Source organism: Colius striatus, chromosome 1, assembly GCF_028858725.1.
Source record: "Colius striatus isolate bColStr4 chromosome 1, bColStr4.1.hap1, whole genome shotgun sequence".
NCBI classification, from domain to species: Eukaryota; Metazoa; Chordata; class Aves; order Coliiformes; family Coliidae; genus Colius; species Colius striatus.
In genome coordinates, this window is record NC_084759.1 from 6,511,141 (window position 1) to 6,526,767 (window position 15,627).

At 38.7% G+C, this 15,627-nt stretch overlaps 1 protein-coding gene across 7 annotated transcripts in view; it reads left to right on the forward strand.

Moving 5' to 3' along the window:
* The window catches only part of DLG2 (discs large MAGUK scaffold protein 2), a 1,019,609-nt gene that overhangs the window by 566,015 nt on the left and 437,967 nt on the right, over positions 1–15,627 (forward strand). For 4 of the 7 annotated variants that reach the window (XM_061990818.1, XM_061990829.1, XM_061990839.1 and 1 more), the window contains exon 1: positions 8,632–8,949. The exons of the other annotated variants lie outside the window; for them this stretch is intronic. In XM_061990818.1, coding sequence (XP_061846802.1) covers positions 8,632–8,949 — 318 coding nt within the window. Of the gene's footprint in view, positions 1–8,631; positions 8,950–15,627 lie in introns of those variants that run through there. 7 annotated transcript variants of the gene reach the window in all.

Here is a 15,627-nt window from a genome sequence, read left to right on the forward strand (position 1 = left end):
AGCCCAGAACTGGACACAGGACTTCAGAAGAGGCCTCACCAGGGCAGAGTAGAGGAGGAGAAGAATCTCCCTCGACCTGCTGGCCACACTCTTTTTGATGCATCCCAGGATGCCTTTGGCCTTCTTGTCCACGAAGACACATTACTGGCTCATGTTCAGTTTATTGTCAACCAGGACTCTCAGGTGTCTCACTGCAGAGCTGCTCTTCAGCAGTTCGACCCCTAGCCTGTACTGGTGCATGGGGTTGTTCCTTCCCTGCAAAATGCAGGTCTCTGCCCTTGTCATTGTTGAACCTCATGAGGTTCCTCTCTGCCCAATTCTCAAGCCAGTCGAGATCCCGCTGAATGACAGCACAGCCTCTGGGGAATCAGCCAGTCCTCCCAGTTTGGTGTCATCAGCCAACTTGCTAAGGGTACACTCTGTGCCCTCATCCAGGTGGTTGATGAAGATGTTGAACAAGACTGGCCCCAGAGGTGATCCCTGTGGAACTCCACTGGCCACAGGCCTCCAACTCGATTCTGTGCCATTGATCACCACTCTCGGGGTTCTGTCATTCAGCCAGCTCTCATTCCACCTCACTGTCACTCATCCAAGCCACACTGCCTGAGCTTTCTGATGAGGATGTTATGGGAGACAGTGTCAAAAGCCTTGCTGAAGTCAAGGTAGATGACATCCGCTGCTCTCCCCTCATCTATCAAGCCGGTTATGCACTCATAGAAGGATATCAGGTTGGTCAAATAGGATTTCCCCTTGGTGAAGCCTTGTTGACTCCCCCTGATAACCATCTTATCCTTCATATGTTTAGAGATGACACGGATGATTAGTTGTTCCATCACTTTTCCAGGGATGGAGGTGAGGCTGACTGGCCTGTAGTTTCCTGGGTCGTCCTTCTTGCCCTTTTTGAAGACTGGAGTGATGCTGGCCTTCCTACATTCCTCAGGCACCTTATCTGTCCTTCATGATTGTTCAAAAATGATGGAGAGCAGCTGAGCAACCATATCAGCCAGCTCCCTCAACACTCTGGGATGCATACCATTAGGTCTCATTGACTTAAGTTTGGCCAACACGTCTTTAACCTCTTCATCATTCACCCAGGGCAAGTCCTCTGGTATCCAGGCCATCCTACTATCCTTCCTGGAATGGACTTCCCAAGGGCTAGCTTTGGCTGTAAAGACTGATGCAAAGAAGGCATTCAGTAGTTCAGCCTTCTATCATCCTCAGTCACCAGGGCAACCACTGTGTTCAGCAGTGGGCCCAATTCTCCCTAATATTCTTTCTACTGCTGATGTACCTGAAAAAATACCTTGTTTTCATTTATTTTCTTGTCCAGGTCACGAACCTGTCACTAACAGCTAGCTATTGCATCAACCTGCAAAGATGTAATCTTCTTTAAAATTTATAAAGATTAAAGAAAAATGCTTATAGGATGGAAGAGTTGATTTACAATGGACTAGTTAATGAACTGGGTAAATAGAATAACAAACATGGGAGCTTTAGTGATCTTTTCATTCAAAGGTAATGATTAAGGAGAGAAATAAAGACTGATTGAAAGTAAAATTAGAAAACAGAAATAAATCGACGGAAACAAAGAGCTGGAATTTGAAAGTAACTGTCAAATGTTTCTCAGAGCAAGAGCTATTTTGGAGAACAGCCTTTCTAAAAAATTTGGGAATTTGTTTCAATAAATGATGCAAAACAAAATAAAAAGCTTTCAGTACACATCCTTACCTTTTCAGCATATGAATCCTTAACTGTTCTTTGATTTGATCTGACATTGCCTTTAGAAATGTAGACTGTAGTTCTATCAAATCAAAAAGTTGTTGTGGCTTCAGTTTCAGACTGCTCATTCCTTCTGGCCTTTATTCTTCCAATCCTGTTTCTTATCACACATTAGAAAAGCAAAATGTCAAATTTCTATGAAAAGGAGAAACAGGTCAGACTTGTTTGAATTGCCTGTTTGTAATTTACTAATAGACAATATCTGACCTCTCTATTTCCTTCACAAGCTAATGGGCCCTTCATGTGATCCTATTACATAGACCTGATTGTTGTCCTAAGATAGCAAGTGGTTCCAAGAGAAGTCGTGTTTTTTTGTTGAGGGTTTACATTCTCGGATTTTTTAATAAAAAAATTAAAATCATCCTCACAATTTAAAAGATGAAAAGTGCTCTTCTACATTACCTTGGTTCCTCTTGCTTTAACCAAAACAGCTGTACATGGTTCAGGTATGTGGCTGGTACCTCACCTGCTATATCCTGAAGGTCTTCGTCTAAAGTGTCATTCTGGGAGGTATATTTAATTTACAACTGGCCCATACTCTTCCTAAAACTAAGTGGAATCCAAAAGTAGCTATGAATAAAAGGCTGCCTTTACATCCACTAGTACAGAGAAAGCTCTTTTTATCTTAGCCATCACTTTGGTTTCATTCCTATGTCCAGTGCTGGCAAGACTACCGTGATTATCTGATTTGACCTACAGACTCTAGAATTTTACCTCCATTGAACTCAGTAACTTCTAGCAGAGAACAATCGATCCAGGCCCTTGAGGTCACTTTATGCAGGTATGGTGTAATGTCATGGGTGCTCTAAATAATGCCAATAGATTGCTTTTTATCTTTGAAGTAATGAAGGTAGATACTAAGAAAAAGAATTATGTAATTGCTTCACAAAAAAAGTGGTTTTCAGCTGGAAACAATGGGATATGGATTGATGCAGGTCTGTAGAGAAACAACACAAATTTCCATTATTCTTTTAATATTCAGTCAGGTGACTTACAGTCAAATGGCTTTGTTTTTGTTATGAAGGTTACATTAGTCTATTAAAACTAGTCATTCTTTTCCAAAGGCTGAAGAGGGAGCTTAATAACTTGAATGTAATATATATGCTGTAAACCCCGTCTTTTTTGACTGTGCTATGTGATCACATCTCTCTAGTTCCCATTTATCTGCAGTGAAAGCTTACAACTGGCCCATAATAAGACAGTGCCAGAACTCTGCCAAACTCTTTACTGCTGTGTATCATGAACATAATACAAATAGCTTCGTAGGGAAGAAATATTTTTCATGGTCTGCTAATAAATTTGAGTAAAGTTCTTTCAAAATAACTTTAATGGGAAGCAATTGGTTGGAAAGAGGATGCTTTATAATATTTTAATAGGCACTATACCTAAAAAAGACTTCCTGAGTTGGTTAATTGGCATTCTTTATTTGCTACATGGATTGCTAGCATTGGAATAAAAATATACTCCTGCAAAAATTCTAGCTTGGTAATATTGTCTTTGTGCTAGGCATTCAGTGCTTATAGCTTTAATTAACATGACTCTGTAATAAAACTCCTGATTAATTTATTCTAAGAATATCTTCTGGGTATTTAGAGTAAACTTTTACTGCTTAGGTCACTATGTAAATGGAAAAACAATGTAGTTGAATTTCTCTTTCAAAACAAAAATCACCCATAGCAGATGCCATGCTGGTTTATTCCTAATTTAAATGAGACACAAATAAGAATGGTTTAAGACATTGAATATCTTCATGCAACTGAACCGAGGTATGAATTTTAAGTAACTATTAGAAAAAAAAAGAACTTTTAATCTTTTTTTTTGTGTCATGTAAAACCATGCGCAGTATTAGACTGATACTGAACTTCTGAAGTTAAATTCCTAAACAACTGGAAATACAGAAACACATCTTAAAAGAGCTGTCTTGAAATTTCCAGTGTATTGGTATTACACTCTACAATAAAAGGTTTTTAAAGGGGTTAAAGTTCTTGGACTCAACAGAGCTTGTCACAAAATACCTGGCTAAAGTTACTCAGGTAAAGGACTTCTGTTTCTTATAATAGTGGATGGAAGTTCAAGGAAATGATGGTTGCAACAACTCTTCTTGTCCTTTCTACTCTCTGCATTTAACCTATCTCTTTTAAGTAGATCTTTTTGCAATTCCATCTATGTTATTTTGCTTAATGGCTTTATATTAATCTAGTTTAAGGTGAACTAAAGCACTAAAAGTTCACAGAATTCTCCAGAGGAGAGAACTTTTACACACCTCTACCAGAAAATTGTAGGTCTTGTAAAGGATGCTTCTGTATTGGCATTGAAATGCTCTGGTGTTTCAGTTGATCCACACTGCAGTTTTTCGATTCTTTACTTCACTTGGTTGTGAAATTGGTAAATCTGCTGCTCTGTTCTCCACCAGCTTTGATGTGATTGACTTTGACTTAATATTCCCAGCTGAGAGTTGTTTTCTTCTCTTGATATAGTTTCCTTCCAAACCTTTGTCATTTTTCTTTTTCCTTAATTTCTACATTATTGTCCTTATGTTAACCCTAGGAAATGTAGCTAACACTGAGAATGGATACGTTTGCATTTGTAACTCCTTAAGCTTTTCTACCCTCTCATAGAAATTGGAAGAACATGCCCTTATGTCAGACAGATATGTTGTGTAGGGATCTGTGTCTCAGTGCTCTGCTGATATCTTTGTATAAAACTTCAAAACTTGAGACTCATCCTTGTGCTTCAAGGCTATGGGGATCATACAACTTTTTAAAGACAACAAAATATTACTCTTATAGACCATTGATACATTTCCAATGAAAATTCTGTAATGGTGACATTTTTAAATGACTACTTTCTCTTATATTTTTCTCGGCTTACTGTTTTATTTTTGGGGTTATAGCCCTGCATGCCTCTCTTGTCTTGCACAAGCAGAGGAAGGGAAGAGTAGGGACGCCTGAAACAGAAGCTGAGCTGTTTATTTTTTTTCAGATGTGTCCTTTCCCACTCCTTATGTTCTGGTTTCGTCAAGTGAAGCATTCTTTTTCATTTTTCATCTAGGATAGTCATAGAAATCAAGCTATTTGCCCAAGATTTCCTAGGTACTTTGTGATAGCAATGGGTTGTGCCAGATCAATTGGCTCTTGGCCTAATCTTGGACTAATCATAACCCTTTGTTCTAGCTATGTCATCACTATTATTATTTCTCTACAAGCACAATTGCTTCTCACGAACCAAACAAAAAAAAAAACAGTTGCAAAGAAACTGTTTGACTTTTTTTGAGTAGCCTTGCTGTCACATTAATAATTGTTCACATTTTTATATCTAGATAAATATTTGTAGAAATTTTGGTACCACTAAATAAGCTGATCCACTCCTATGTTTCTTACTCTTGTTTTATTCTGTGTATTTAATGGTTGCATAACATTGTGTTCTTGGTTGGAGGGAAAAATCTGTTACTATATCTAAATCATCTTGTCCCATGCTTCCAGCTTCCCTTTCAGAACTGTATTAATATTTTTTTGTTTCCCATATGCACATTTTTGCCCGAAGCAAACTCTTCTCAGCGTTTATTTTTGGTGTATGTCCAACATTACTGTAATCCAGTTACAGTCATTTGTGCTGGTAGAATATCAGCTAAATCTATTTGCTCCCATTTTGTCATGCCTACTTAATATTTTAAAATGAAAATTAGTGAGATTTTTCCACAACAGTATCAGGTCAAACACAGTTCACATGGTGTACTGTACAATATTCAGTTTTACTTTGTGCACCAGTTATTATCAAATTAGGATGATGGCAGGGCATGTGGATTTGCGCCATGTGTTAGTCCAAGTTCACCCAGAAACGCCTGCCATCCTGTCTCATACAATGGTTCAATTATAGCTGATGAAATTGCATTATCTTTTGAATCCATCTTACCATGTTGTCTAGCAATTAGTCGCACATGCACATCCCATAGCCAAGTGTTTCTGTCTCACACTGCCTGTTTGTCACAGGCAGTGACAAACGTTTTTAAAAATATTCTGACACTTAAATCATTTATTAACAGGATTCTTTTTTTTAATTTACATATTTTCTAGGTATGAAATAGCCTAGAAGTGTCAGGTAGCTTCAGGACAAATTCAGTGGCGTCAAATTCATTGGAGAAAACTTATTCCACTTTGTGATAAGAGGCCATGTCAAATAGTGTTTTAACAGCATATGTATAAACGTTATACTCAAGAGGAGACCTTCATAGTGCTGCATTGTTCTGGTGGGAGTATAGTAAGGTTTCTAAAAGGTCATCTACTGCTTTAAAATGTAGAATGTTGGAGGGTTGTGATAGACATTTCAGTTCTTTGGTACAGGTGGCTTTACCCAGTATTTTTAGAGTAGACATGTGCCTGGTCCCAGAATGTGATTCCTTTCACTCTCCAGTCATATTGTAGCTGTGGCTTGCCTTGATTTTATATATATATAAACCTTTTCTTGAGTGGCCTTTTAAAAATTATATGTGAACTTTTTTGACTTCTGCAGTTACCCAGATTTCTCCAAATAGCTTTGAAAGATGTATTTAAACTGGTTTTCTTTTCAGATTCTGACTAGCATTTGGGGAAGCCGCAATAACATCAGTATATTCTGGAGTGAGCTGGGTAATGTGCTATGTAACAAAAAAAATCTTAGAATCTGATGTGCACTGCTAATACAGGACTATGATGATGAAAATGAAATCTGAACTTGGCCCTTTAATCTTTTTTTTTTTAAATATAAATGTTATATAAATAAATCTTATTATTTCATATACAATTAGAGCATCAAGTAATGGTAGTGCATTTCTTACACAGAGGTAGTCCTGCTGGAAGCGATGCAGTCATGATTTGAATTTAGGTGCTCAGGGATGAGTTGCCCTTGAGCACAAGAAGCAGCATTCTGGAGAGCTCACATACCTTCATTCCTTATGCTTCAGCAAAATTGCAAAAACGTGGGTTCAGTCTTCTATATCTTTACATTTACTTTACATGTAGCAATGATTACCTTGTAGATGCCCTTAGCTCAGATTGTTAAGTGCTGGCTTCTGTGTCTACATCTGCAATTCAGAAATGCATTAATATTTGTTTTTCAAACATGAAGTGACCTTAACTGTGTACAAAGCTAGGAGAATTCTTGCAGCTGGGCACTTATTATGTGAAAGGACAGAGTCAGGTGTATGATTTAGGTTTTTCATGTAATAGAACATGATGGTAGTACAGTTTGAGACATACACCTTGAGTGAAAATACAGGTAAAACTGATGTTAGTTTCACATGTGACAATTTGAATTGCAGCATCAAAATATTTTCTCCACAGTTAGAGCATTGCCATATTTTTTTCATTAAGAATTACTGCCAGGTTGCAGAGTTATGTATTTCAGTAATGTCTGAGCTATGAGGATTTTGGGGTTAGTAATCTAGGAGGAATTAGATAATTGAGTCAAGTCCTATTGCACCAAAGCATTTGGAAAAAATCATTTATCTCACATGAAAGTGTATTTGTAGGTAGCCATAGTTGTCACTTTGTCTTTGAACTCTTTAAAAGTAAATTTATTTTAGTCTTTGGAAAGGTAAAACTATGCAAATCACTTATGAATCCTGTTAAATTTTTATGTACTTATATCCTAGTTGAACACCAATAGACATAAAAGGATTCTGTCCCACAATCCTGTATTTGTTTTTTAAAATTAATTGATTATTTTCCAAGGTTAAAAGTACCTGAAATACATTTGATTTAAAAGAAAATCTCCCAAAAATGTAGATATACAGTGTTCTCAGACCCACTGAATCTTAAGCAGCAAAAGACTTAGTCACCCGAAACCTCTCCAGATGCTTGAAATTTGGATTTTATACACTTTACACCCATGTCACTTCCATGAGAAGAATGGAAAGAAAATGCTCACAAGTACAGATTGCAGGAAAATTTAGGGAAAAGAGATTACATTAGTAAGAAAAAGCCAGGAGGAGATTTGCAGAAATTTCTTTACAGAAGGTTATTGGCAAGTACTAAAGAATTTGTAAAAGGTGGGGAAAAAAAGAGAAGAAAATGATGCATCAGTCACAAGCTTGTAGATCTTATTCACAAATAAATGCACATTTTTATATATAAGCTGCTGGGGATTTGTTAATTTGTTGCATAAATCTTCTCTAGGTAGTTTTATTTTTAAATTCAGCCTCTTGCTCTCTTTCTGTTATGTTTCTAACATTAGTACATATCCAAGTTTAGGTTAGTGCTTAGCATTTAGGGCAGATAACATTCATCCTGAACTTGTCATTTGCATCTTCTAATGCAATTTTTTTGACAAAGTCTTTTCAGGCATGCAGGGAAAAACCCCACTCCTGCGTCTGTTCTGATCATTGGCAAAGGGGTATCCTTTGCAGTACTTTCCCTAGATGCTATTCCACAAGAAGGCATTTTGCCTGTGAAGCTTGTGCATATAAATCTGCTTCAGCAGGGTGCCTGCGAGTTGTGTCAGGGTCAGCTAGAAAAAGACTAAATCTTCCTGAAAACTGCAAGAGTGTTTTGTTCCGCTGTTTGCTTTTTGTTGCTGGGTTGTTTCTTCCCTCCTTCCTCCGGTGGTCTGTCATCCAGAAAGGGATGCAGGCACGCGTCCCAGCCACGCAGAGCATTGATTGCTTCTGCCTGCAGCGGGGATGCTGTCAAGTCGCTGCGCGAGTGGAGTCCGGTATTGACACAGAGCTGCTGGCCAAGGGCTCCTGCTGCGCCCGCTCCTGCCATGCCCTGCTGCTAGCTGCTGCCAAGGGGGCTGCCCAGGCCCTGCCGAAGGACCCGACAGCTGCCACAGGAAGCGCTTTCATGCAAAGTGGCCAAAGGAGGCCCTGGGTGTGCCATGCGAGCACACCTTCCCAAGCAGCACAGCTGCGGCAGGGGCTCTGAGGGGCCGGAGGCCAGCAGGAGTGTGGCTCCCGTAGCCAGGGATGTTCACTGCGCCTGTCCTTGGCACCAGCATCCTCCACGGCTCCAGGACAGCTCTCAGGCACTTCCCTCTTGGGGACCTGGGGGTGCCAGCCAGAGCAGGAGCAAGTGTGTCCCTTCATGGAACACTGTGCGGAAGAGCTCCCATAAATCCCCAGCCAAGCCCCAGGGCAGCCCAGGGGAGTGGTGGTCAGAGTGCGCCTGTGCCCACGGCTGGTCCCCCCTGGTGCAGGTGAGCCAATTCTTCACTCTCCAAGCGACTTCGAGGATGCTCCAGGGAAAGAAAGTGAGGTTTGGTGGTGTCGGCAACTTTTTGTGCTGTGTCTTCATTTGTGTTTAGTGGTGTCTTCTGGAAAAAATTATATGTGAGGGCGAGGTGTTGGTTGGTAATGTCTGTTGTTTGAATAATGATTCTCTGTGGTCCCTGGAAATTGTGGGGTCCTCTTAGAAGGGTTTTCTTGTTAAAATGGTTTGGTTTCTACCTCCAGGTTCTGCAGACTTTATAAATTGTGTCCTGTAAAGAAATTCTGTGTTTATCCCTCTTGTGTAATGGATTTTGTCTCCTTCTGTAAGGAGTGTATTTTAAATGGAGAGCTTGTTTTCAAATGTGTGTGTGAGAGTTGTTGGATTTATTAATAAGAGAAAATGTTGTGGGGGAGGAGTTAGATTTGATAATAAGAGAAAGTATGACCTGTTTTTCCTCTTTTGAACTTGAAATGTAACTGAAATCTTTAATAAATATAAAATAGCTCTTTAGCTTTCACAAATCTATAGATTTTTCTTTAATAGCATGGCAGTGTCTTTTAAAATATAAACCAAACAGGATCCAGGATGTGTATAGACACCTGTAAGCAATTAGATGGAGAATTATTACACATCACATAACCCAGCACTGTGGAATAGAAATCACAATGATGGTTAATATTAAAAAGCATTTACACTTCCTCCACTGATGCATGTTTGCATTTCTCCCTTGGAAAACATCAAGCCCATTTGAAAGCTTTGTATTATGGCCACATCAAATCCTTTTCTCGCAATTTTACACTAAAAAGCAGAATTTAATGTTGAAATAGGTTTTTGAGATAAAAGTTTACTTACTGAAATAGTATACACTAGACTTTAACTATCCTTAGCCCACAATGAACGTGTGCACCCTCTCGAGAGATTAAATCAGTTCTTTGATGGAAATGGTTTTAATGAATTTTCACTGAATAGAAAAGCAATAAGGCAAAGGAATGTTTAACAGTGAAACTGTACTTTTTCTTATCCTACGATCTAAAAAAGTGATGCTCTGTTGACAAAAGTGATTACTATTTATAAAAGGCTTCACGTTTTTGCCTTAAATCTATTATCAAGCAGAAAAACTAAGTTTTCTTATATGTTCTGAAGTGACCAAAATGTTTCATGTGACTACAGTGTGTGTTGTGTATTTTCTGTCATATACAAAGCAGAAATGACTATATTTATTCCAGAATAAAACCAATGTTAGAATAATGTATAAAACACAGAATTACACTTTGTCCCAATGTTAATTATAAATAGCTTCAAACATTCTATTATGGTCTGGAGATCTGTGTTTTGGAAATAGCTTGAAAGGAAAAAAATACTGTAAAGGAAACAGTTGCTTGGTTTTCAAAGGTGTAGATTTTATAAAGAGAAAATGAAGCAGTGATTTAAAAAAATGAAATTACAGGCCACTTCTAAGACTACTTCAATATCTAAGTTATAGATGCATTGTAAAGTTACTTCAGTATTTTCAATGCCTTGGTGTTTAGATATTATGAAATTGTTCAGGTGTTTGTACTTTCTTATATTTCATTTTGGACTCTGCACTGTGAACTTTCTTTACTGCATGCTCCTAATGCCAAGTTCTTTATTCTGTTTGAGAAAGTCCTTTTCTTCGGTTCTGCCTATAATGAATGAATCTGCCATCAATCAAACTGATGTTCTGTGCCTAGGGCTGGACCGATGTACTTACTTTGTCAAATACTTGGTGGTTTTTGTGTCTCAGAGTTGTGAGACTATTTGTTTTAAATAGTAATCTCTGGTTTTTTTCTGTGCAAAGTAAGCAGTTGGCAAGCTTGGGGAAGAAAAGGAGGAGTGTGTGTATATATATATGTGTATGTGTGTGTCTCTGGGTGTTGCTGTATGTACACTTAAACAATCAATTATCAATTATATTGCACAGATGTCACCTAGGAAAACAGAGATGCCCTTAATAGTTGTCCTTATTTTGGGGATACATGTTGAATTCAGTGATGGTTTTTCAATGCTTTGTTCACTGGGAAAACTCACCTTTCTGGCTAAAATAAGGAGCAGTAGTGAAACAGTAATATAACAGACAATAAATAAGCTAATGACAGCTTCATAAGTGGAGATTTTTTTTTTTTACAATTGACTTCTGGGCATATTTTTATCCTGCTTGACAGTTTTGGGAGAGTCTACCTTCTTCAAGCGTAGGAAAGTCACATAACACCTTAAAAAACTGCTTCTTCATTAGTATCATAGTACCAAGCACAGGTCCTTACTTCCTAGAGTGTGAACTACTCAGCTGTTAGTAATGTACATTTTGTCATCCTGATCCTGATGAAGATGTTGATTTTTATTGCTCCATGACTCTATCTTCTCTACCAGTCCCTTCTTCTTTAGTATATCAGAACAAGGAATGACACTCTGGTATTATTAATATTTTAACTGTCTTAGAAATTCTGCTTTGCTAGCTTACATGTTTGTGTTTGCTCATAGTTTCATGTTGAGTTGTGGGTAGAAAAATGTTCTCTATACATCCAAACTGAAATTCATTTACAAGTACCAAAAAAACCCACTCTTAATTTTGAAAGTGAGTTAAAATCAAGTTTAGATGAAAATTTAATTACCTAATTTGCTTTTTACTTCCAGTCTTTTTTGACAAACTCATTTATAGTTTTGTTTCCTTTATCCTTATTTTTTCCTAAAATGCAAAAAAAAACCCAACAAAAAAGAGGTATCTCTGTCACTGTTAGTAACATAGAGTCATGAGACGACCTGATGTTTCTCATGAGTCATTCTAACACTGGATGTAATTTGTAACATTGGAGGTACTTTCCCTGTTGGCACATATAGACTGCTGACACATATAATCTACCAATTACTCATATTATAAATGTATGATTACATGAGTAGCTGTAGGTGTGCAAAGAGCAGCCATTCTTTGTGCAGAAGAGACAGAGGAATAGGAGTCTGTATTACCCTCATTATAAGTTGAAGAGGAAATTGCAGGGTTTGAGCTGCTCTGCTTGTTTTAAGAAGACCAAGGTATAAATTTTACTTTGTCAATCTATATGATAGAGGTCTCCCCTAAACATCTTCCCTATATCTGTGTACCTGTATGTTTTTAGATTCCTATTGTTCTGTTAAAGGGAAAAGGAGAAGTGGAAGTGTATTCTCATCTTTGGCTTTTTCCCAGTTCAGAAGACAGTAGTGGACTCCAGTTTAATTCAGCTAATTCCATTTGCTATTCAATTTTTAGCCCTTCTATTTTGAAATGTTCTCGAGGGAAAAAACATCTCATCTCAGATAGCATCCTGGATATGTCATTTCCAAAAATGCATGCATGTGTTTTGTTTTGAAAACTTACAAGGAAGTGTAAATTTGCACATTTTTTAAAATAGTTTACAGTCAATGTCAGTTTTGACAGCTTTTTTTTTGTTGGTTGTTTTTTACCAGCAATATCAGAAAAAAGAGTTTTTTTGCAGTCAGCATCTTTTAAAAGATACAGCATCACTGAGCTGTTTTGCTACTTGGTAGAGAGGTTTGTGAGCTAAACCCTAGTTTATAGATGCGTCAGGACTTATAAAAGGCATTGAACAGCCAAATTCTGAAGTATGAGCTGAGAATGGTCTTTTGTCTTTGAAGGCCTTTGGCAGTAGTGCAGAAATTTCAGTCTATAATTTGAGAGCCCTTTGCGTGGTGAGCTGAACTGAAAGCTACCTTCAAGGCATTCTGCTACAGTACTGAACAAAAGGTCTATTCCAAGAGATACTGGCTCTCCTAATGGTATAAAGGAGTGATTTGTCATCAGTTGTCTTTTTGAAAGTTTAGATTACTCCTTTCAGGTTCACAGATTCCGACATGCAACTGGCCATTCTTCTGTCAAGTCACTCTTGGCAATGGAGGTACATAGAGCTATTTTAGCTAGCCAAGGGAGATCTTTTCACTCTAATTTAGTCTGCTGAAGTGTCAGTAAGAGAGCAGTTAAAGGATAGACAAATAGTGTTGTTTATTTGACTTTTAAACTTTTTTTTCCTTAATCTTCAAGGCCATTGAGACCTGGATGTCAGAAATAGGACATGTTCCTATGTGACCTGATCTAAGTGGACCTGCTTCTGAAGGGGGATTGGACTAGATGATCTTTAAAGGTCCCTTCTAACCCCTACCATGCTATGAGTCTATGAAATAAAGAGTTAAAGATTTAATGTAATTCTGACACTTTGAGGATAAAACAGTTTTTCATAGAGAAAGAAACTTGAATCCCATTCTCAGGCTGGTGTGTTCATATCAGTGGATTTAAACGACAGCTCCTAAGTTTTATGAAGCTGTATCTTAATTCAGCATCTTGTCTTGGATGGATCATTGTGCTGCATTTATAACAGTAAACTCATTTGTACATCTTCTAAGTGACAGCTGTGCAGATTGCTGACAATGTTTCAGTGCAGAAATATAAAAGCTGCTAGTGTGTTCTTTTGCAAGATGAATGATGTTGTTCTAACAATTTCTGTTTCCAGTCCCACTGACTTAGAGAGGACTTGGAGAAATCTACAGCATTCTGGATGACATTCATCTCTGACACTTGTCCTGGACAGTTGCTTTAGAAAACATTGTGCTTTTACATTCATGTTTAACCTATTTCTTCTACCAAACCCTGGAAAACATGGTTAATATTGAATTCATAGCATTTACGTTATATTTGACACACAAAGGAGGTCAAAGATTAGCATTTTGAGTCCCATCAGGGAACAAAAGACCATGATTAGCCTCAAGTACCAAAGACCTGAGAATTGCCAAAGGGCAGGGATGGCTTAATTGCTGCTTATGGTCCAGGACAAAACAGACCAGACAGGGGAAGAAAACAGAAAATAATTTAATGCAACACCAACTAAAACATAACCTTAAAACCCCAAAACATAACCACTACAAAACAACACAGAGTGATACAATGATGAGGAGTACAACTAGCCCTTTAAGACCACCTTGTCCCTACTCCTCCCTTCTTCTGGGGCTCAGAGCCCTGATCCCGGTGTCTTTATCTCCTTTCCCACCAAATGGCCCAGGGAGGAGGGAATAGGGGTTTCAGTCAGTCTATTCCTGATGGTTTCTGCCATTTGCCTTTCCTCAGGGCAGGCGGGCTCCGCATCAGTCCTCCCCACACCTCCACAGGGTACCTCACACACCTGCCAGCCCTGCAAGGGCTGCTCAGACGTGTATTCATCCCAAAGGCTGCAGCTCCTCTCTGCCTCTCGTGTGGGGCTGCTCTGTGGCCCGCAGGTTCTCCGGCACGGCCTGGGCCATGGCCGCCTCCTCACACAGTCTCTCACCCATCCAGGTGCACTGACATGGAGCTGCTGGTGGCTCTCAGTCCTGCCATGGCCCTGCATGGGCTGCAGGGGTACAGCTGCATTCTCACCACGGCTTGCAGAGGGGTCTCTGGTCTAGTGCTCCTCCTTCCTTCCTCCTTCTCTGACTGTGGGGTCTGCATGGTCGCCTCCATCTTGTATCACTCTTACACCTCCTGCCAGCACTTCAAATTCCCATCCCTAAATAGTGATGGCAGAGGCACCAGATTGACCTAGCTGGACCGGAGGTGGGTCTGAACCCAAAAGCCAGGGGAGACCTTTACCAGGTCTTTACTGCAATCCCTTCCCCCAGTTACCAAGCAAAAGCTGCTCCTTGCTAAACCATGACAGTCAGCAATATAGATTAGTGATGTAGGGAACATCCCTGGTCAGAAGTAAAGTGAAATGTTGTGTTGGAAATATGGTTTCTGTAGTGTAAAGGCTGTTTGCTTGATTCTAATTTGAAAGATGAACATGGTATATTACAAAAAGTTCAGAAACTAAACATGCTGAGAGGTATTTGGACTTTCTCTGTAACATGCAATTTTTGGAAAAGAAATCCTCAGCACTAGTTGAGGCTTTGTGCTCTGCAGACTCAGGAACCTGGGGATGTGCCATTCATTCCAGATTTTCCAATGAGTCCCAAGGGGTCATTCACATACCTCTGCCAGGAATGATAATGTAGCACTGCTTTTCAAAGGCTCTTGGGATTAAAAGAAAAGTGGATATTCTTTTCTTTCATTGTATAATATTCTGTCTCTTATTAATGTATCAAATCTTTCATTGGTTTTAATATTTTAGATAATACATTAATTTATGTGGCAGAAAGACAGTTAAAGAATAGGCATGGTTACACAAAGCATGAAAGTATTTGTGTGCAAAATGTTCCATGTACTTCAATTTAAATACTGAAAAGGATAAATATATGCTATGCACTGTACTAACCAATGATTGTAATGATTTATAGTTTATCTACACACATTTTGGCTCCTGCTGATTGTTCAGTCATAAATATGTTAATGCTTAATTTGCATGATTTGTTGCACCATATTTAGATTTGCATTTAATTAATCCCATGTTTCAAAGGTTCTCCTCCTAGATGCCTCAAGAAGCCAAGAACATTTTCTCCCCTTGACATAGAATTTGATTTCTGGGATTTTCAGGGAGGGATGAAAGGAGGTGTGGGGAGGGAACTGTAGAATTTGGAAGGGGTTTGTTTCCAATACTTAGCACGTGTATTCATGTATTCATGGATGAACTGTTCATCATATTTGAGAACAGAGGAACATTTTCCTAGGACCAGATGACAAGAGCCCAAA